This window comes from Eptatretus burgeri, chromosome 16 (genome assembly GCF_056783735.1).
Source record: "Eptatretus burgeri isolate ZD-2024b chromosome 16, Ebu_testis_v1, whole genome shotgun sequence".
In the NCBI taxonomy this organism is placed as follows: domain Eukaryota; kingdom Metazoa; phylum Chordata; class Myxini; order Myxiniformes; family Myxinidae; genus Eptatretus; species Eptatretus burgeri.
Genome location: NC_140976.1, coordinates 51843304 through 51867120, shown reverse-complemented (window position 1 = coordinate 51867120; position 23817 = coordinate 51843304). Strand labels below are relative to the sequence as shown.

The following is a 23817-nucleotide window of genomic DNA, read 5'->3' as shown; positions in this document are numbered from 1 at the left end:
TTTGTCACTTGTATATTATTTGACAAATATGAATAACTACATCATACCTTGAGTGCAAAATCAATTTCTATATTTTGAAAAGATGAACTATCACCAGTCATTCAAAGTTTCTTTTTTCTGGCTGTGACTAGCCTTGAGCTCCATGTTTTCCCACATTCAACTCCTGCTCTCCATGAAGCAGGACTCAAAAACTGAATTGCGTCCTGTGTTGACACACCTTTGTGAAAAAACATTGTCCGTGGACTTTCCCCAAACAACTTAAAACATTCTTGTTTCACAAAAAAACTTATTCTCTCATTTATGTAAAAATATGTAAGAATCACCTCCACATTCATGAGTTTGAACCATCGCGGTACAATAAAGTAAGAGATTCCTTCCCAGGCTCCTGGCAGGAGGCAGTTGTTGATGAGGAGGACAAGTAGAAGGCAGTATGGGAAGAGTGCAGTGAAATATACCACCTAGGATGCACAAAGTCGATATGCCATGAAGTAAAACTGCAGGAAAACACTTGATAAAAGCATAACCAAGGAACATTGATGCAGGAGGAGGCCATTTGGCCCATGATGTGTTCACAAGACCTCATTCATTTGCGTAATTTCACAAGAGGGGACAAGGAAGGTGTAGAAGGCAGAGGGATATCAGCAGGGTGATGCATATATGTATGTATGTTCACACACATATATATATATATATATATATATATATATATATATATATATATATGTATGTATATATATATATATATATATATATATACATACATATATATATATATATATATATATATATATATATATATATATATATATATATATATATATATATATATATATATATATATATATATACATATATATATATATATATATATATATATATATATATATATATATTATATGTATATATCCTGCTGATCACCCTTCCCTTTCCAGAGAGGGACAACAAGGCCCCTCTTCCAGTCAGTTGGGACGATGCCTGTGTTCCAGGCAGAGCACAGAACTGCATGGAACGACACGCGTACAACACTTCCACCAGCCTTGAGAAGTTCAGCATGGATGCCACAGATCCCAGGAGCTTTACCCCATTTCAATCGGTTCACTACAGTCTGTTTTTCCACAAAATAACATAGATTCCAGTTGATTGGAGGGTCAGCAATAGGGATGGTGACACCCTTGACATCCAACTCGAGAGATGGTGGATCAACCTGTACAGCCGCTCAAAGTAACCGGCCCAGCGAGCCTTCATTTCGGACTCCTCTGTCAAGCGCCCACCACCCTCTGCTCTAACTGCAGTACATCGAGGGACAGGCTTGGAGGAATGCAATGTGATAATTCCCCTGCAAGCAGGACGAGAATCACTTGACCACATGTGATGCTCTACCCTCTCCTCCTTGTCCTCCTTGTCCTCCTTGTCCACACAAGCCTCCTTGTCCACCCTTAGCGCACATACATTTGGTGGTGCAAGCTTCAAAACTGAGGAAGTAGTTCAGGAAAGAGCCGTGAACGCTGCTTTATAAAAGAGTCGCAGAGCCTCCCTGTCCCTTCACTGACAGACCAATTAGTCATCCTGTTTGCCAAATTTACCCTTGCATCGAGTGTTTTAACCCCTCCACACACCCATCGCCTTCCTCATGTCCCACTCCCCATCCTCCCATTTGTCCCCCTGTTCATCCTGATGTCCCTTCCTGCTACAAATATTTTCTTTACGACAGTTCTGTGATTTTTCCCGGTGTATCAACTTTGATGTTCATCCGCACGTGAAATTACCGTGCTTCTCTATTGACTCGGGTTGCTCAAGAGCATTTATTACTCTTCTTTTTTTCATTTATGTATATTTTCATAAATGTATGCTTTCCATTGCTTCTGTGATTTTTCCTGGAATATCTGCTTCGATATCTGTCGACACTCAACATTACTGTGCTTCCCCATTGTCTCGGGTAGCAAACCTGTATTTATTTTATTCTTTTATTTATTTTCAGTTACAGATGCTTTCAATGGTTCTGTGATTTTTTTCCGGGTGTATCCACTTCGATGTTTGTCAGCACACAAAATTACCGTGCTTCCCCATTGTTTCAGGTCACTCACCTACATTTGGTTTTTTCTTTTTTTATATTTTCATTCACATTCTCTTTCTGAGGGTTCTCTGATTTTTTTTCTGGTGCGTCAAGTCTTTAGTCATAAAGAGCTTTTCCAGGGAAGCCCGAAAGTTACTTTACCCCTGATAAATTTCTTGCACTTCCCTCCATCCCTTCCCCTCTGCCCTCGCCCCCTCACCCGCTATGGTATGCGGAAACACTGATTCAGAAGAATGATGGAGCATATACAGAAACAATGACAAATTAATTATTGTAAGTACTGCACAATAAAACCTGTATGTTAAAATAGTTCAAAAACAATGCTTCACTGGGAAGGGGTAAAGTGATTTTCAGGCCACTCTGTATATTAGATAGATGCACAATTTGTATGAGAGTGCAGTATGCTAATAAAGAATGTGAGCAGAATATGTGTATAAAGTATAGTGGGTATGCTTACATATTGGAAGCAATTATGGACAGTGCTTCCCCATTGCTCAGGTTGCTCACGTGCAATCATTTTTTTCATTCATTTATTTATATTTTCATTTACGGGTTCTTTGTGACGGTTCCCTGATTTTTCCGGTGTATCCACTTCGATACATCAGTGCTTCCCCATTGTTTCAGGTGGCTCACCTGCATTTGTTTTTTTCATTTTTTTCATTTATTTATATTTTAATTTACAGATGCTTTTTGTGAATATATGGAATTTTGTGAATCTGATTCTGTGATTTTTTTTTCTGGTGCATTGGCCTCGGTCTCCGTCAGCTCACAAAATTTCACCTTTCAATGTCTCCCGGAAGGTGCCAAACATTAATATCAGTCAGTCAGTCAGTCAGTCAGTGGTCAGAAAGAGCTTTATATATTAGATAGATGCACAATTCAAATGTGAGTACAGTTATGTGTATAAAGTATGGTGGGAATGATTACACATCGAAAGCCATAATGAGCTGTGCTTCCCCATTGTCTCAGGTCGCTCACCTGCTTGTATTTTTTTCAAATATTTTTTGATTTATTTATATTTTCATTTACAGATGCTTTTCAATATTTCTGTAATTTTTCCCAGTGTACTTGCTCCGATGTCCGTCAGCACAGAAAATTTCAGCTTTCTCTGTCACCCAAAAGGTATCGAATATGAATACGAGTCAGCCAGCAGTCAATGGTTAGAAAGAGCCTTATAATGTTATGATTTTGGAAACACCCCAGGGGGAAGAGCACACATTGACGTGTAAGTGACCCAACGATTAGTTATTCCTTCGTCTATGTGTAGATCGTCCTTGGCCCCTTGTCGAAGGGTTTTATGGGTGCCATGCATTGAGGTTAGTTTGTGTTTTCCTGGTATGACGTCTTCCCCTACCCCTGTCCTACTATTTGCAGTACCCCCCATCGGTCCATTTCTCCCCTCCCCCTTCAGACCCTTCAACAACCCTACTTTACACCATTGGTCTGTTGTCCCCTCTGCTTTTCTCAATCCCAAAATAATCCCCTTCACCAAACCTCATTTTGACAATCCATCCATCACCCCATCAGTCTTACCTTCAACCCCACAGTTGATCAGTCATCCCTTGGTCTGGCTGCATCCCTCTCTGTTTTCACTCCATTTGCACATTGTTTAATTGGGCACATTTGGTCCATCTGTGATCATTAATCCTTCGGCGGATCTGATTACCTTCACCCAATCAGATAATCTTCACCGCATGAGACTGTGTCCATTCTCACATGCATGTTTATGGCACAAACCGCAATGCTTTTCTCATACATAGTGGGGTGCAGCACATCTCGCAGTCAAGATACAGTGGAGCATTGTGCAGAGAAGGTTTGCGCATGAGGGATGGGCTTGAGGGCATCTGCAGTGTCTTTCACGCACCATGATTTAAGTAATTAATTTTCACTGTCTTATTTTTCAGGTTCTACTAATTTTGGTTGGTAGCACAGTGAAAAATTGCAATGGCAATAGAAGAAGTCCCACGTGGAAAAGAGAAAAGTCCGACGTGGCAAAGAGAAAAGTCTCACATGCCGAAATAGAAAAGTCTCACGTGGCAAAGAGAAAAGTATCACGTTGCAAAGAGAAAAGTATCACGTAGCAAAGAGAAAGGTTCACGTGGTAAAGAGAAAAGTATCACGTAGCAAAGAGAAAAGTATCACGTAGCAAAGAGAAAGGTTCACGTGGTAAAGAGAAAAGTCAAGCATGACAAAAAGAAAACGGTGTTCACGACAAGAGTTTCACCCCATTACAATCAAATGAGATTTTTTTGTGATTTTATTGACAAACTTCAGGAATTTTTAGACATCAAATTGAAACTTACAAAGCTTATTTGTACATATTAGTATAGGCTCTGGGAATGGGGGGGGGGGGTTGGGGGGGTGTACATGACCCTTTTAGAGCGTCACCCTATTTTTTTTTTGTTCTGTATGCCAAGACCTTCAAAAAAAGTTTGGGTAACACCTCCAGATCAAGTACATTTTCTCTGTAGGGTCCATCTTGGATTCGCAGTTGGCTACCAGCAAACTATAATTGAACCAAAATGCCCATATTGGGTTAAGATGGAATAAATCATTAGTAAACATCCATAAATTATTAATTTTTATTTTCTTCAATTACTTATGCATTGCTTAATACATTTTAGCATGATTTATTCTCTTAAAACTTGGTTCACAGTAGAAAATGACCATATTTTACATAATTTTAGGCAAAAATAGTCAAAAATAGCTTTCAACTTGAAAGTAGTTCAAAGTTTGATGGTCTCTGAATGACTTAATATTGTATGTAGAGCTATAAAATTTGGCCAAAAGTTTAATTATTAAGTTCTTTGAGCAATTCAATTTCATAATACCACAATGGGGCTATGTGTGATGACCATAGAGCTCATTGTAAACCAAAGTCACCCCTACCCCCAAATGACCACTTTTACGGTATTTCATCAAATTATGATATCCACTCAACTAAATGGCATGGGAAGTTGATTTTTGATACTGCATGTATATATAGGTTTTTGACCACAAGAAATTCATCGGTTACATTTTTGGAGTTTTTGGAGTTGATCTACTTATTAATAATTCCAAAATTGCTGCCAAAATATTGAAAATTCGGAATGCAGAACAATATTTAAGATGAAACTCTAACTTAATATCCTTCCACTCCCTCTAGCCTGTCTATTAAAACAAGTCAAAAGCAATGTTAATTTAAGAATTTTAATGTTTACACATTGAAATAAGTTCTGGTTTCTGCACAACCATTAATGCATTGGTGCACATACATCAATACTATTAGTTATGTACACATTGCTGCCAAATAGCTCAATATGTTCCTGACTTGTTGATATATTTTCTTGAATTATCACTCATCCAACATGCAAGATAACTTGTTCTAAATGCTACATTACATATGCTACATACCGCTGGTACTAATATTATTACACACACTACATAATTTACTGCATACATACATGTACCTGGGTAGTTTTCTAGAACTCTACAGTAAACACACTGCATTTTAATACTAGTTACATTTACATTACTACAAACTAGCTCATAAAGTCCAGGTAAAATTGTTCTAATGTGTTGTTGATACATTTTGTTGAATTATCACTCATGCAACATTCAAGATTAATAACATGTTCTAAGTACTACATGACCTACGCTACATACTGCTAGAACTAATATTGCTACATACCTTACATAATACACATAAATCAACTGTAAGAATGTAATGCAAACCTCAAACAGTCATCTCCACATAAAGTTGTAGAATTCCCGAGAATCACATTAAGCAATTGGATTTTTGCAGTAGGGTGATGTTTTTTTGCACCGACAGAATCTGCAACATCTGACACCAGCCATCCTGCAAGAGAAAGTTGACCAAGCACACTTATCACAAGTACAGAATACAGACCAATGGGCAGAAAGGATTTTCCACAATGTTGCAGATATTAGCTGACCCTGCTTATACTCATAGCCACAATCCTCTGGCTTCAGTAACTCAACAGTTTCAGGATCAGTATGGCTGTCCAAGGTATGCATGGTAGTGTAAGCATTAAATAATCCACTTAGGATATGAGATAGAAGTCCCTGGCTGGTTGGAGGCAGGTCATGAAGAGAACTACTTTTGTTGAAATGGAACATCGCTGCTCGGAGATCATCGAAATTTGTAACATCACTTCCACTTTTCAGCACATTCACCAAGTAATGCTCAGCATTGTGAATTAATGATGGAGAGAGGGTTGGTGATCTCCCAAATCTTACCTTTTGTTTGCAGCATTGTTTTCTCTTCTTTTTCTTGAAAATCCAGTTGCCAAGAGGAAGTGACATCATTGTTTACCTCACTTCGGTATCCCCAAAAATGACATCATAGACTTTCATATCCCTGTAATTTACTTAAACTGGTCTGAGAGCTTAGGTATGTATTATACACTAATAGGAAATCACAAATGGGGAACCATTTGGTCACCTGATATTTGAGCTTGAGTGAAGGATTCAAGGTCAAATAGATCGTCAACAGTGTTCCCTTTGTAAAAAAAAAATGTCCTTAGCTTTCTAAAAAAAATGGTCTGATGGCTCAGTTACATATATGTGTTATGAATAAATGGGAAATAACATATGGAATCTTTTGGTTACATGGTGGTTGGCCTCGAACAATGGGGTCAAGGTCAAATGGACACTAACAGCATTGTCATCACAGTATTACCTTTATCGAGGAAAAGCTCATATCATTCTAAACATGGTGTGATGGCGAGAAATAAAATATGGAAATATTTTGGTACTTGACCTTGCCCCGGTATGTGGTTGTGCCCCAAGTTCCCCTGCATTTAATTTAGATGAGTGTCTCAATATAGTCCCTGTAGGATTGATGCATATGCACATCACTGTTTTCGACCATTAATTAAAGCTTCAATGTTAAATCATGTCTACTTTTCATTATTTTGGCAGTCATTTTGAGGAAATTCTTGAGATTATGCTAATTAGATCAGCTAATTAGATCTCAAGGAGATGGGGATGGGCCTGGCATCTGTCTGGGGGATAGCCAGATGGAGGCTCCTGGAGTACCGGCAGAAAGTGGACGCAGCGACGCGCTGTTCTGGCACATGCTCCCATACCTGACCTGATCAGCTAAAAAAATACAAAAATGTTACCAATTAATTCCTTGGGGTCAATAAGCTATATTTAGTATCAAAAAAAATCAACTTTCCAAGGCATTTAATGAAGGAGATATCATCATTTGATGAAATATCGCAAATGTGGCCATTTGGGGGTAGGCGTGACTTTGGTTTAGAATGAGCTCTGTGGTTATCACATATCGGCTAGTGGCCAAATGAAAAAAGGGGCCTAAAATTGTGAGAAACCCCTACCCACGGTAGAACAAGTCACAACCTATTTTTTCTTGAAGAGGAATTTTTGGGGAGTTAGAAAATCATGGTTGTGAATCTGAGATTATTGCACAACATTTTGAAAATCACGTTTACATATGTACCACTGCAGACTGCAAAAATGGATTTAATCGTCTCAGATTTGGGCTCATATATTTGTTAATACTGGTGCTACAAACACAAATTTGGTACCAAATTGTGAGGAATGATATTATACATATATATCTGTAAAAACCATTTGTGATGTAACAAAGGCTTTTGTGTGACCTACAGGCAAAAATAGTGGAATTTTACTCAACAAATCTGCTTCGGGTTTACCAATAAATATCAACTAAACAATTAATTTCTTCATAAGTATTTGAGTTGCAGTCATACTTGTTACATCAAAATAATCCAAGTTTATTTACCCTTTGAAAAATATATCTAATGATATAATTGTCACTGAAATGATATAGTTATAACTGAAATCATATGTCGCCCCGCTAATGCTGACCGATAGAAATCCCGAAGCAGATAGGCAACGTGAAGAATTGACTTAAGATTCTGACACAATTGTGAAAGTGACTTTTACAGACATAATGTTGATATAAGATATTTTACATATGAAGATAATGAATTCATAACATGCACTGTAACTTATGTACATCTATTACATGAAGTAATACATGTAATACATTAAAAAGTTCAGTCATGCTCTTCATCAGTGCTGTCATCAAAGACAACAGAATCATCAACATTTGGACAATCGTCTGCACTACACGAGCAGAATTCAGTGCACGTCAGTCCTGCAGAGATACAATGACGTGAGTAGGGTGAATATACTGGTTCTGGCTCACTTTTCCCCATGTAAATGAATGGGGGATTTTCAGCGATTCATATTTTTTCCCCTAAAAATAAACCCCCTTTTTATCCCAAGGTATATTTATTTGTCTCCCCTATGAACCTGGGGACACTTTTTTTTTTTCAAATAATCCATGCAATAAGATAAAGATTTGTTCAAGTACTAAAGTGGTAATGTGATTTGTTAAAGGTGATTCGAAAGAAATATCTGAAACGTCTAAGCCTCGGGACACTCTTTATCAAATAACCGATGCATATTGTTTAGCTCACTCATTGAACCTATAAAGATTTGTTCATTCTCAAATTCCTTCAATAGCTTAATTTTCTTTGCACAATAATCCCCATCTAAAATATTGAAAAACAAAACATTTGAATCTTTATATTTTTTAAGATACCCCTTTTGTGCCATTACGAAATGATAAACTTCTCTTAATGATCTCATCTGGCCACCGCCTGAGTTGCAAATCATTTTTGTGCATAAACCACGCCATAAAAAAGTTTAGTTTCAAATGTTTTCAGTTCGTGCCATGAAAATGAGGAAGTGTTTTTTTTTGACACGGTCGTGCTGTGAAAATGAGGAAGTGTTTTTGGACAGTCATGCTGTGAAAAAATAGGAACTATTCTGTGAATCAAGGCCTCGTGTTTCTATTTTATCTCAGAACACGAACAGGCTTTTACACATAAGTTTAATCAAAACCATTTTAAGGTATTTTAAGTATGTTTTAAAAATGATTCATACAATTTGAGAATATATCGCCCAGTTATTTTCCAAGCTGTCTCGCCCGAAGCGTCATTTCCTGTGGCCACACCCAATGATTAAGCAATCTCCTCATCGTTGCCTTATAAGTGATTCGCCAGACAAAGTTTCTGCCAGATGGGATTTTCATTTTTACAACTGAGACATGAGCGATCTTTCTTCCGCGAACAAAACAGCTCAACACAAAGTTGGTAAGCCTGTGTATGGGTTCCTCTTTGAACGATGAAGCAATTGATTATAAATTAAATCGTGATAATTCTGAAATTTTTTTTTTCTTGGCAGGTCCTTGGAAGAAGAGCAGTTTACATATCATGACGAGGTGCATGAAATTAATGCTCTTATTGAAGAGGTCAATCATCTTAGAAGAGAATTGAAAAACATTTTTAATGACTGACACGACGTCTTATCACGGCCTCTGATCTTTTTGCCATCTTGTACCAATGGTAAAAAAAAAACTGAGACATGGACTCACTCTCTTCCGATGAAGATAACAGCTCACTACAAAGTTGGTAAGTATGTGTATGGTTTCCTCTTTGAACAATGAAGCAATTGATTATAAATTAAATCGTGATAATGCGAAAATATATATTTTTTCCTGGCAGGTCCTTGGAAGAAGTGGAGTTTACATATCACGATGAGGTGCATCAAATGAATGCTCTTATTGAAGAGGTCAATGATTTTAGAAGAGAATTGAAAAACATTTATAATGACTGGTACGAAGTCTTATCACGACCTCTGATCTCGAATGAATTAAACCAATGGTGAGACACGTGTGTGTGTGTGTGTGTGTGTGTGTGTGTGTGTGTGTGTGTGTGTGTGTGTGTGTGTGTGTGTGTGTGTGTGTGTGCGTGTGTGTGTGTGTGTGTGTGTGTGTGTGTGTGTGTGTGTGTGTGTGTGTGTGTGTGTGTGTGTGTGTGTGCGCGTGTGTGCGTGTGTGTGTGTCTCTTTCCCTGTCTGTTTGTCTCTCTCTATCTCTCCCTGTCTGTCTCTTTGTATCTCTCTCTCTGTCTGTCTTTCTACCTACCTCTCTCTCCATCTATACCCTTGACTCATTATTTTTTTTTTTTCAGCTCGATCACACAACATAAGCTGTTGAAGCAATCTGGTACAACACATGATTTTCTGGAGGTAAATGTTTCTGAATTATTATTTAGTTATTTGTTTATTAATATCACTCTCTCTTTGGAATGTCGCCTTATGTTAGTTGCATCATTAGTTTGGACGCGGTTTTACCAGTACACTGGAATTCATTTTATTGGCCTTGGAAGGATGACAGGCTGAGTCGGCCTCCTGGTGTGTTAATTCAGTGGTCAACGAGGCTTGAACTTAGAACCAACACCAGGCTTACTCATATTACCATGTAATTATCTTTATAAAACCTAATTATTATCCACTTTTTGTTTCAAAACAGAATATGGTGTCTGAGTTTCGAAATCACAAGACATCTGAAGAAGATTGCTGGGAAAGATTATACATTCTCGCAAATGAATATTTAATATTTTCAATTTTGATTAATTATATTTGTTTTGTTTACAATTACTTGATTTTGAATTTCAAAAAAAGGATCAAGACATGAAGGAGAGGGAGGGAGGGGGGGGGTAGGTGCGCTCCCCCAACGACCCATCACCCCCTCATCCCACCCCTCCCCTCCCCATGTGTGTGTGTGGGGAAGGGTGGGGGTGGGATGAGGGAGGTGGTGGGTCAAAGGTGGGGGCGCACAGGGGGATGAGGGGAGTGGGGCTTGTGTGGGTGGGGTTTATGTGGGCGGGGCTTGTGTGAGTGGGGCGTGTGTGGGCGGGGCTTGTGTGGGTGGGGCGTGTGTGGGCGGGGCGTGTGTCGGCGGGGCTTGTGTGGGAGGGCGTTTATGTGGGTGGGGCTTGTGTGGGCGGGGCTTCGGTGGGGTTTGTGTGGGCAGGGTTTATGTGGGTGGAGCTTGTGTGGGAGGCGTTTATGTGGGCAGGGTTTATGTGGGCAGGGTTTATGTGGGCGGAACTTCGGTGGGGCTTATGTGGGAGGGGTGAATGTAGATGAGGCTTATGTGGATGAGGTTTGTGTGGACAAATGGATGGGTGGATGGGTGGATGAGTGGAGCTTGTGTGGATGGGTGGATAATTTTTTAATTTAATAAACATGTTGTGTGTGGGGAACTAATTAACTAATCACTAATTATGTGAATATGATGAACATGGGTGGAGCTTGTGTGGGGTTTGTGTGTGTGTGGAGCTTGTGTGGAGCTTGTGGGGGTTTGTGTGGGGTTTGTGTGGGGTGGGGTTTATGTGGGTGGGTTTTGTGTGGGCGGAGTCAAAAAGGGGCGGAGTCAAAAAATTTCAATTTATCTTTGTCTTTTGTAATTCCTGTGAATAAAATGAACCTAAAATCTCTTCCCCTTCCAAATCATATATCTTATAAGTCCAAGGAACCGTATCTATAACATCAACAATTTTAAAAAGTTCGTTCGTCCATCGTTTAATATAACCCTTTTCAAAATGAGATTTCCACCTATATATTCTTAGGATATCACCAACTTTGAACTTAGGTTTTCTGACATTAATCTCTTTTTCATATTTTAATTTTGTAAATGTTTCTGATGGTTTCATATTTGTTGACGTGTGAACCGTGTCATTATACTTATCCACAATATCCTGAATAAAAGATGACCATTGTTGTGAACCGAGTTGTGTGAATTTTTTATATAATCTCTCTTTTAAGGTACGATTAATACGTTCAACAACTGCCTTCCCTTCATTAAAGGTACTGTATAATGTAATACTGTTATTTTTTAGAAAATTCATAAATGTCTTGTTATAAAACTCTCTACCCTCATCAGTCCACAATTTTTTAGGTTTTCTCTTACTTTTATTAAATATCTGTTGAAAGGCTAACATAAGAGTATTACCTGTTTTGTTTTTTAATGGTACAACCCATGCGTATCTACTCCTCAAATCAATAACGGTTAAAGCATACTTGCACCCCTTATCATTATTGAGTTCAATCAAATCAGCAAACCAGATATAATCTACTTCCTTGGAATAAACTTTCCTTCTCTGAAACTTTGTGAATATTGGTTTATGTAATTCATCAGCTAATTGCTCTTCAGTCTTAATGACATCATTAGAGCCTATAAGTTTTTTGAATTTCCAAGTCCAAGTTTCAATTTAGCACTGATCATCTTCTTCACAATGAACCGATCAACTTTTTCTCTCAAGGTTGGATTTTGTATCAGAGACAAATTATACAATATTTCTCTTTCGGCTTCATGCTTTTCTTCCAACGTTGTGGTATTCCCATAATCAATATCGTGTCTCATGCACACTTCATCAACTCTATTGATGGGTTTACTCCATGATTTAGGATTGTCTGCCTCATCTAATCTTTTATCCAATTTTGTGCCTGGACCACAGAAAGAATACCCTGGAAGATGTAAATCCACTGGTATTCCAGTAGTTGTAAATTTACTTCCTGATAAAAACTTTTGTGTCTCTCCTCCTCGTTTGTGTTTGGAGATAAATTGATTTTTTTTTGAACCACACACCGAACATATACCTTTTTGTCTAACCCTGTTATTTTTACTTTTAATATATGAAATATTTTTAGTATTAGTTTTCTTTTTACATTTGAGACAATAACTCATTTATTTATGTGAAAAATTCCTGCAGAGTGCAAAAACCTTTTTAGTTTCCAACATGCACATTTGAATCAATTTTTAAAACATAAAGAATCCTTAGAAATGCCTTCACTCTCTCCTCCATTTATTTAAGAAAAAAAAATAAAAATGAAAAACTTGAATTAAAATGAATATCTTGTTGATGTCAATAGTCTTGTAGAAAATATTTCAAATAGACTTGTCAATTCTTTGTTTTCCTCCTCGGTGGGTTGAGTTATTTTCTGTAATACCACCAATCTTTCTTTAATCTCACTGGTTTCCATATTTTGATATTTATTTTGTCTCGCTCTTTCCTCCCTCTCCTTCTCTCTCTTCTCCCTCTCCTCCTTCTCTCTCTTCTCTCTCTTCTCTTTTTCCTCCTTCTCTTTTTTCTCCCTCTCCTCCTTCTCTCTCTTCTCCTTTTCCTCCTTCTCTTTCTTCTCCCTCTCCTCCTTCTCTCTCTTCTCCTTTTCCTCCTCTTCCCTCTCTTCTTCAACTCCTTCCTCATCCCTCATTATCCTTGAATCGCTTATACCCCATAGAATATCATACATATATTCATCAGGATTTCTTGTTATTCCTGTATCCAAAATAATTTTTTTTACAACAGGAAATCAATAAAATTTCTTTTGAATTTCTAAAAGAGCCTTACCTTTTCTTAACTTTATAATTTTTTCATTATTTAACATTCTAATTAAATCTAAAGTTGTCGGTTTATCAACATCAGCATAATGCCAATCCTTTATTGAAAATACCTCATTCTTATGCTGTAGAACATATTTATTAAAATACCGAATACCGTTTTCTTGAAGGTATGCTTGGACACAGAAATGATAATTTTCTTGAAGCCTTCTTGCTGTCATTTATGTATTAGAAATATATGTTAGAATAATATTATGGCACGAAACACCTCCCCATCTTCCCATAGTTAAATAATTTTGTATTTCCTTACTTATTATATATAATCCTGTTTTTTCTGTTTTCATGATATAAACAAGGGCAAAACCATTATTATATTTACCCTTATTAAATTATTTTATTTGTTGTTTACTAATCGTGGCCCCACAAAACTCATTCTCGATACCAAGTGGATAATATTCTTCCTTACGAGACTGATTTAATTGTTCCAGGTCTTCGAGGTTAATTTTAAATGACCAATTATACCCTAAATCATTCATATCATACCCCCATTGTTCTATTCTCATACAAACGATACGCCCTTCTTTATAAAAATTTATTTTAATTCGAACTGTGAATTCTGTATGACCTGGAGATAATATCAACACTTCTGTATCTTTGCAATACACGGCCGTTTTATTTAAAGATATATGTTGTGATAAATCGCATAATCTCACCAAGTCATTCGCGTCAGTCGGGCTTGGATAATTTTTTAATTTTTAAGCATTTTTCATGTTAATATTTTGGTTATATTATATTTATGTCGTTCAGCCTGTGCCTTTGTGTAATAATTTGATAAATCAATATCCAGTTCTTGAGATACACTAAAGATAGAACCATCTTTACCAACATAAGTCATTTATATTAGATTAAAAATAATATCATAAATTTTTTTATTTTTGTTGAGTTGAAATAACACAAATAGACATAATTGACCACAACACTTGGAATTTAATTCTTGGACTTGAAATGTTTGAAAAACACCATTCTGTAAGCATTTTATGACTTCAACAAGAGGTGAAAGACCAAAACTATCAAAATAATATTTGTCTTGACGATTAAAAATACAAACCCAATGAGAACCGTTCCCATTATTATCTTCTAAGTTCATAATAATATTCTTTGTATGTTTCGGCACATTTGTTAATTCATCTCTCATACAAATAACCACATGATGAATTTTTAATTTCTTACAATATTTGACAAGTTGTAAATTTGATGTTGTATTCTTTCCAAATTCTTTAAACCACTCATCAATGCTCATTTATTTATTAGAAAGATATAATCCATTACTTCTTTTCGTTAATTTTACACCTGCTTGTGCTATAGAAGAAAGCATATCTCCAACTAACAATCTCGCTTTATCAGGCAGACCTTCAAGTTTTTCAGCAAAATCTACAATTACACCACTTCCACTAATTTGTTTCTCCAACTCTTTGTTATGTCTTTCCAATTGCTTTTGTTTCCAATTTCCAATTCCACGTGCTTTTGACACAGTCTGGCACCCTGCCCTACTCACCAAACTCTCTGCCCATGGTATTCAAGGCCATCTCCACTCATGGCTCGCAGACTTCCTCTCCTGTCGCAGTCAACGTGTGGCCCTAAATGGAGTTCTTTCATCCCCTCTTCCTGTGCAGGCTGGAGTTCCTCAAGGTAGCGTTCTGGGCCCTGTTCTTTTTCTGGTTTTCATCAATGATCTCTCGGACTCTCTGGAAAATCCTCTATTTCTCTTTGCCGATGACTCAACCCTCTGCCGTACCATCTGTCATCCCTCAGACCGGCAAGCAGCAGCTTCTTCGCTCACTGCAGATCTGGATAAAATCACAAACTGGTCCAACACGTGGAACATGTCTTTCAATCCAGACAAATCTCACACTCTCACTATGTCTCTTCGAAAGGACCGTTTACAAAACCCCCCCATCCACTTTCTCAACAATCCTCTGGAAGAAGTCTTTTCTTTCAAGCTTCTGGGTCTCACTATCTGCCATGACCTTTCCTGGGAAAGTCACATTTCCAACCTTGCCTCAAAAGCCAGTCGCCGACTGGGAATCCTCCGTCGTGCAAAGTCCTTCCTCGGCCCTCTTGAGCTCCTGACCACTTACAAAGCTTTTGTCCGTAGCCTGATGGAGTACTGCTCTCCCTTTTGGGCTGGTGCTCCTGCCTCCCACCTTTCTCGACTTCACGCTGTCGAAACCAGGGCTTTTAAGATCATTGGCATCTCCCGCAATGAAGCTGAGTCTTTGGGCCTCTCACTCAATCACCGCAGGTTGGTCGGTGGTCTTTCTGTCTTCTACCGCCTCCTCCAGCCTTGCCCCCCTGCTCTCTCTGCGATTTGTCCCAACCACATTTCCACAGGGCGCTCAAGGTCCGCCAACAACCCCTTCTGGTAAAACTACCAAAATCACGAATCACTGCTCATCTTCACTCTTTCATTCCTCTTTTTCCCGCCTTTGGAATAAACTTCCTCACTCTATTCTTTCCCATTCTTCCTTTCAGGCTTTCAAAACAGGTGTACACCACCACCTCTTATCTTCCCCCATCCAAATCCTCGATCTTTTCTACCCCCGATAATCCACCCAAGCCCACTTCCTTCAATTCTCCTGCTTTCCTTCCTGAAAGTCCCTTTAATGTCCATCTTCCCCTCGCCATGTTCCCCGTCCCATCCCCATCCCTCTCCCTTCCACAGTTCACCTGTGTCTGTTCCCCAATGTTTTGTCCCTTCCACTCCCGCCCCTCTTGTCTCATGCCTCCTTGCTGTGAGTTGTGTGTTAGCTCTCATACGAGCCTCGACCAAGGTATACAAAAAAAAAAAAAAAAAAAAAAAAAAAAAAAAAATTCTTTTTGAGCCTGAAGTTGAGCCTTCCTTTCATTGGCAGTTTTCACCGCTGTTGAAATACCACCCGTCAATGCTCCAACCGCACTTAAACCAGCAAATAAAGGAATTAGAAATGGGAGAAATCCTCCACTCGACTCTCTTATTGAATATTTTTTCAACATTGGTTTTGTCATTTTAATTTTAAGTGAGCCAGTGTCATTCAAGATTTTAACCTGTTCTCTTGTGAGCAAAACATCAATTCTTACTGCTCCTTTTCTCTGAATTGTATTAACGTTAATCGTACAAGGCTTTTGATTTTGAACACAAGATGATAGTTTATGAAGATGGATTTGATTAACATATACCCCAGTTGATACTTTGCCACTCATTTATTTAACAAAAAATTATGTGAGACTAATCATCACACCATTATCTGTATTAATCTGTATCATTAATACAAACAATATGTATCAACTTCTTCACTCTCTCCTCTTTCAATGTATAGGGAAGTATCCACTCGATTAGACTTTATAGTTTCCTTTTGAGCACTCAGGTCAAACGCATAGATTGTATACAAACTTTTAAATGCTGTCATATCCAAAATAGGTTCATTATTTCCATTACTTTCACACACCTTTTGGTAAGACTTGTATGCTTCAGCAAAATCATTTTTTTCCCAATTAATTTCCAATCTATCTCATGGATAAAATGTTCCATCTAGAGAAACACGAAGTTGTTTCACCTTAGCATTATCACTCAATACATTATTCTTATCAGTCGCAGTATCACCAACTGGCTTTTTAAAAATGATCCACAGATATCGTGGCTTTCCTTCCAGAACACCCAAATTCCACGTGTAAGTAGTTTGGTTGTGTTTAACGTGTTGACATCTTCTTTTGAGGTATGATACACTGAGTGGTTTCTTTGAGTTAAGTCTTCTATTCAACATCTCTTCTGTTTTAAGATTAGGAGTATATTCACTGATATACCAACTCATTTCCTCAATTACAAATTTATTCTGTTCACCAAAAGCACTACCAACACCAAAAAGCAATCGATTTTCATTATCATTCCTTTGTAGTTGAAATCTAATTTTAAGACCATACAGAACTTTATCATGATCACAAAATCCAAATATACCTTTAAGAGGAACTGCCACAGTAAAACTATTTTCTGCTTTTGTATCATCATTATACGCTCCTTTCCTTTGAGTATATCCAGGGTCTGTGTTTGTTCCCGTTGACATATCAGGAATAAAACCTTCGACAGACCCCTTTCCCATTCTATCACTGAATGTATTGAGTGTAAATTTCATCATTTCAGATACAGCAGAGACATAATCAACCGCTTCAACATCTTGTGTTCCAATATACAAACGCACACTATCAAACATTTTCCAGAAGAAATCATTTACGAGTGTAGCGTTTGTGTTATTCCCAGCTTTAGTGAATTTAAATTTACACAACAAGAAACTTTCGGAGAGATTCAAATAGGTTTGTTGATTATTTATTTCAAAACTTTTTGTACCATTTGTATTCCACTCTCTTCCAGTTATTGCATTTACCTCGAAGTAATCTTCTTTTTTAGTGGTGTTTGAGATAATAATAGTATCATCCAAATCATAGATACTATCAATTACTTCCATACTTGTATTTATTTAGGAAAAAAAGATGTTAAAACTTTTGAAACCCTGATCCAAGTATTCGAATTATTTTCTGTCGTTCTTGGGGGGACAACTGAGTTTTGCCTTTCTTAATTTCTTTTATTGCTTGTAATTTATGAGATTCCTTCTGGGCATCTTTTATGCTCTTTACAGGACCTGCTACATTTCCCACAGCAGAAGCAGTTGAAACAATTAGATCTTTATGTTTTAGAATAGTTGAACCAATACCCATGAGAGTATCAATTATCCCATCTCCTCTAAATTGATGTCCAACACACCTTTGTCTCTTAGGTTTATAGTATCCTCTACCAAGATACATACCTTCACCCTTGTAGTATGGGGAAAGGAACATCCCATCCCCTGTAATTATTTTATATTTTCCCAACTCGTGTTTCCTCACAATAACCATCGTATTTATTTATTCTGATGGATATAACTTCTCCATTAAAAGAAATCATACGATTATCTTGGTTGGTTATCCTAAAATTTACTCTGTGTATGGTTTTTCATGACACAGGGAGATAAACCAAATTTTTGGGTTCCATATTGAATTTATAACCAATTGCGGTTGAGTATGCGCTGAATGAAAATATTGTATTTGTTTTTTTTCCATCATTATAAGCACCATCAATCAAATCACAGTGAATGAACACCGAATTTATTCCTGAGGATATTTGAATGACATTATCACTGTAAAACGTCCCATTAGTTTCAATCTTTTTTGAGGAGAAACCCAATAACTCTCTAAATGAATTATCAATTGTGAAATCAACCTTGTGTTTATTTTTAACTTTAATCGTTGATTTTGAAGTATGTTGTTGAATGTCTATAACAATATTTTTTGGTTCATCACCCTGTTCTTTCATAAGACGAGCAATTTCGGAAGATATTTGAGAAATCTCATATGCTCCGGGTGAGACTGTTATCGTTTTGTATCCACTTGCGGGATTATAACTAAACTTGTCATTTTTATCAGTTATATTAAATAAGGTATTATAAGTTTCCATGGACAATAAAGATGCCTCATATTCTTTTGTTGGGTCAAGTTGTAGTGGGTATGGGAATGAAGATGTGTGGTCGCTTGTTGTGAAATGAAAACTCAGGATTGTGATTCTCATCTTATTTAATGAGATAAAATGTCGTTATATTGAGATTTATTAATTATTTTCATGTTCATCAACTGGTCTAAAATGGATGATGCTTCATTAAAACAATTGTTATTTCCAGCCTTCTTACGACCTAACAACAACAAAAGTCTATTAACTAATTGCGATGGGTCATTTGGAAGAAAACTAATACCTGAACCAAGGATACTTAAAGCCTGAATAATGTGTTTCTCCTTCTCATTTTTCCTACTTTTACTAGAAATACTAACCCTATAATTTAGAGTGTTCAGCAGATCAATATATACTCTATCATCATTATTTTTCATATCCAATGGTTTATCAAAATACTTTGATTCATCCCTCACAGTTGAACCTTGTCTTCCATCTTTTGTGAGAAGAAACATTAATCTCGGAGTTAGTTTAACAGGGGGTTGAGCAGAACCCAAGAACCTTAATTCATCATTAAATATCAATACCTTTTCTTGAACAAGATGAAATATTGCTGGTTGTTCTGTTGGAATGAGTCCTGCTTTGGTTTTTGAATCCGCTGAATATTCATTGTTTTGAAGAGCATTCACAATATAATCAGGGGGTTGATTAATCTCTTCCAGTTGTTGAAATAAACCTTCATCATCATATTCTAATTCTCCTAAATGCTCTAATTCTTCCTCCGTCATTTGATCAAAATCTTTTAACATTTGAAGTTTTTTAGGAGTATATTCTACTGTGGGAACTGTGGAAATATCTTTCATTTTTTCTTGGGAAGTTTTTAAAAGTGGTTTAAAAAATTTCTCTTGTTTTCTTTCAAATGCTTCTTCGCCCGTTAGCTTCTGTCTGCGTTTCTTCTTTATGTCTTCCTGTTGTTTTACAACTTTTGAAACCAACTCTTGATGTTCCTTAAATCTTCTTGCTCTTTCTTTTGCATCCATTTATTCATTGTAAAATATCATTTAATGAATTGTAAAGATCAACAGGGAAATTTTCCTTTTCTTCATCATTCAAGAATATGTGTTCAAATAAATCCTTTTCTTTAAATATTTCATCAAATTCTTTATTAACATTAATGCGAGTTGTAATTTCTTCTTCACTTATACTTGCATCTCTGCTTTTCATACGTTTGCACTGAGTCTCTTCATCAACATCAAAACCGAATGATAAAATCTTCACTCCGCTCAGATGTTTAATAATCTGTCTGGTTCCTTCTGTGTTAGTTTCTAATATCCCAAGACCACCAGATTTTAGTTTCCTCAACTCACTCTTACAATGTGAATATTTTGTTGTACCAAGAGAAACCTCCTCAAATATTTGACCTTCATTCCTCAATCGCATATGTTCCTCCACTGAAATATAGTGATAATCTTCACCTTTTACTTCTCCAGGTCTTATTGCTCTAGTTGTTGATACAATGCGTATCACGGGGTGTTTTTTAAGTAAATTTACAATATTCTCATTTGTACTACACAAGGACCTTGATTTATGAAAGTTTTTTTCCAGAAGCAGATTTACCCACAAGATTTACAATAATAGTTGTCATTTATATTTGTAATTGTTTATAAAACAAAAAATATATCCCTTAAGATCTCATCTTCTTTCACAACAATATATTTATATTTTTCAGTCGTGTGCTTGATGTAATCCTCAAATTTCTTTTTACTACATAATTAGAACATAGAACAATTATCATAAGTAGAACAATTATCTCTCCAAAAATTATTGATATCTATTGAATTTAACTTGAATAAAATAAAAGTATTAGCATTGTTTCTGATGGAACGACGAGGAAGTTGAAAGTACGATTGACTAAGATAAATACAATTACAAGAAGAATGTCTCCCTCTTGTGTAGTAGCTGTCCATTACCGTTTGGTTTCTCTCATTAACACAATCATCGAAGATAACGAGGTTCTTTTTTGATTTATCCAAATCTTGGGGAGACGGTATATCATCCGTTTTATCACCAAGAATACAGGTTATCGGTTTTGATTTCTTTTTATATCTCTTTGTATCACAAAATAGTTATATTATATCTTCAATGTTATAATCATTTAGGTTTTTTTGAAGTTTAAATAAACCAATTATATCTTCTTTTTGTGAGACCAGCATTAAAACCTTGTGAGAGTAGTTGATACCCTGGTTGAAAACTCGACTTTGTGAAAATTATTAAATTATCATAATCTAAAAAGTTGGGAGTGAGGAGCATCTTTAAAAGTAAGCAGGTTTTTCCACATCCACTTGAACCAACTATGAGACATCTTAATGAATTTGGGAGATTTTTATGGTTGTTAAATTTTATCTTATTTTCCCAAATGGGTAAAAAATCAATCATTTATATATTTGGAAAACAGCTAATTTCATTTATTATTGGCTTTTTTAGAAACTCCATATTTTATCCTTAGTTCAGGTTTAATTTCAAGATAATCCATTATTTTATTTATTCAATATCTTGTGTTGATATTTCCCTGAAAATCACATCCATGAATAATATATAACAACAATCCATTGAACATTTCTTTAATACGTTCAGTTTCTTCCCTTGTAAGGAAAGGTGTGTTATCACCCTCATACTTTGCATTCATTTCTCTAATCAATCTTGTAAAGTAATTCATTTTGGTGTAAATCTAAAAGAATTATTTTCCTTTTTATATTTTTTTATTATCATTAATTAGAAGATAATCACAGAATATACATTGTTTATAGGCTTTAGACTCTGTGTTTAATCCCCGTCTTTCACACGCAGGACAATTCTCAAATTTGTCATATGGAGAATCAGGAAAGTCTAGCATATTTATAAAGTAAAACTTTACTTAAACTGAAATTCATCTGTACTTTCAGTTGTATATTGACTCATATTTAATAATATTACCATCGATATCGATATACTTTTTTTCATTACCAGATTCAACGACAACATTTTTTATATTAAAGGTAATTTTAAAATGATCGTGAACTACTATTGAACGAAATGTCATTTCACCTGATATATTAACATCCTTTATTTCATCAGGATTTACATCTTTAGGGTTCTTGAAAAAAATACAAATTTCTCCTTGCATATTACAGATGGTCTTATCTTCTCTTTCTAAAGCTTCATCCATAAGGTTTTTGTTTTTTGATACTTTTTCTTGGTTCATTGCTTTTTCTAGTTTTGAATATATTACCAGAAGGAGAGGAGAAACTTTTGTTAGAGATACTTTAATTGATGTTCTACCAGGTATACTAAAAGCCCTTCCACTGAAGGAAATTGAAGCACTCATATTATTGACCATAATTGTTTTTATCCAATAGTTGTTATATTTATCTTTGTTCAATTTTACATCCTTGACATATTTCTCAGTATCTTTAACAAATGAAAAGATTGATTGAAACTTGTCCTTTGTGTCTTGAAACATTGTATTTATTCAGTGAAAAAGTTGGAGGATAAAATGGTTTTAAGCACAGATTCACCTGTAAAATAAACGAAATTTTCATCAAGAAAATTTTAGTTTAAGCAAAGATTTATTATATAAATATGGTGAATACAACATACTGCGATGTTTGTAATCACAAATATAAACATTATATAAAACACCTCCGAACCAACAAACACACATTTAATCTTTTTCATAAAATATCTCCTCTTGAGTTGGAAAGAAAACATTGTGATATCTGTTCAAAGGATGTTTTGAAGAGAAGTTATAATAAACATCTTCAATCACAAAAACAAAAGAAAAATGAGTTTAAAGTAAAGGGAGACTATTATATTGAAAACACTGATGGGGCATTTAAAGGGCATATAAAAAGAAGGATTTTTCAATTTGGAGAACCCGGTCCATCATCAATAGCTGAATCAATTGAAATAGTGAAACCTGATGTTGAAAAAGTTATTAAAAAGACATTAAAAGAAATGAAAACTTTAAAGTTTTATATGGGAGTGAAAATGAATATGAAAAGACAAGATGAAGAACAAACTCCTTATATAAGAACAGATCTTCATTTTATAACATCATTTCAAGATTTTTTAAATAGTGGGGTTTATGAAGAACTATCAAAACAACAGGAGGATGTTGATAATAGGTCAGGTCAGGTATGGGAGCATGTGCCAGAACAGCGCGTCGCTGCATCCACTTTCCGCCGGTACTCCAGGGGCCTCCGTCTGGCCATCCCCCAGGCAGATGCCAGGCCCATCCCCATCTCCTTGAGATGATGGTCAACCTGCTGCAACCATGAGGCACGTGGTCGGCCCACTGGCCTCCTCCACTCATGAGACCCCTCACTGAGAGAATCTGGTGAGCAGGATCAGCGTCAGGAAAACGAGCCACATGTCCATACAGCCGCAGCTGACGCTCACGGACTATGCAGGTAACAAATCTCATCCGAGTCACTCTCAGCAACCGCTTGTTGGACAAAAAATCCGACCAGCGATAGCCAAGGATTCTCCGAAGAGACCTGGTACCAAAGGAATTAAGTCTCCGTCTCAGATCCTTGGTCAAAGTCCAAGTCTCGCACCCTTAGAGCAAGACTGGAAGTACCAAGGACCTGAAGACTCGGACTTTCGTCCTCCCGCACAGGTACCGGCAGCGCCACACCCCATGATCCAGTGAATCCATGACTCCCCATGCCTGACCCAGACGTATATTGACCTCCGGCTCACAACCTGCGGAGACATGAATATCACTGCCAAGGTAAGTGAATCTATCCACGACCTCAACATCCTCACCACAAACAGACACAGACAGGACAGCAGCATCCAAGATGTCACCGAAAGCCTGGATCTTAGTTTTGACCCAACAAATCCGTAATCCCAATGGCTCCGACTCCTCATTCAGCACCTCGAGGGCCCCCAAGAGGATGTCTAAAGTCTCCGCAAAGATGACTGCATCATCTGCAAAATCAAGGTCCGAGA

At 36.7% G+C, this 23817-nt stretch overlaps 1 protein-coding gene and 1 long non-coding RNA gene across 2 annotated transcripts in view; one reads left to right on the top strand and one right to left on the bottom strand.

Moving 5' to 3' along the window:
* LOC147011061 (sodium- and chloride-dependent GABA transporter ine-like) overlaps window positions 1-23817 on the bottom strand; it is a 205902-nt gene that overhangs the window by 117574 nt on the left and 64511 nt on the right. Inside the window, exon 6 of the mRNA XM_085859605.1 lies at window positions 324-458. Within this exon, the coding sequence (XP_085715731.1) occupies window positions 324-458 (135 nt within the window). The remainder of the gene's footprint in view (window positions 1-323; window positions 459-23817) is intronic.
* Window positions 9303-10616, top strand: LOC147011062 (uncharacterized). The gene is made up of 4 exons (XR_015052405.1): window positions 9303-9540; window positions 9634-9792; window positions 10102-10159; window positions 10443-10616. It is a non-coding gene; the product is annotated as an uncharacterized LOC147011062 (long non-coding RNA).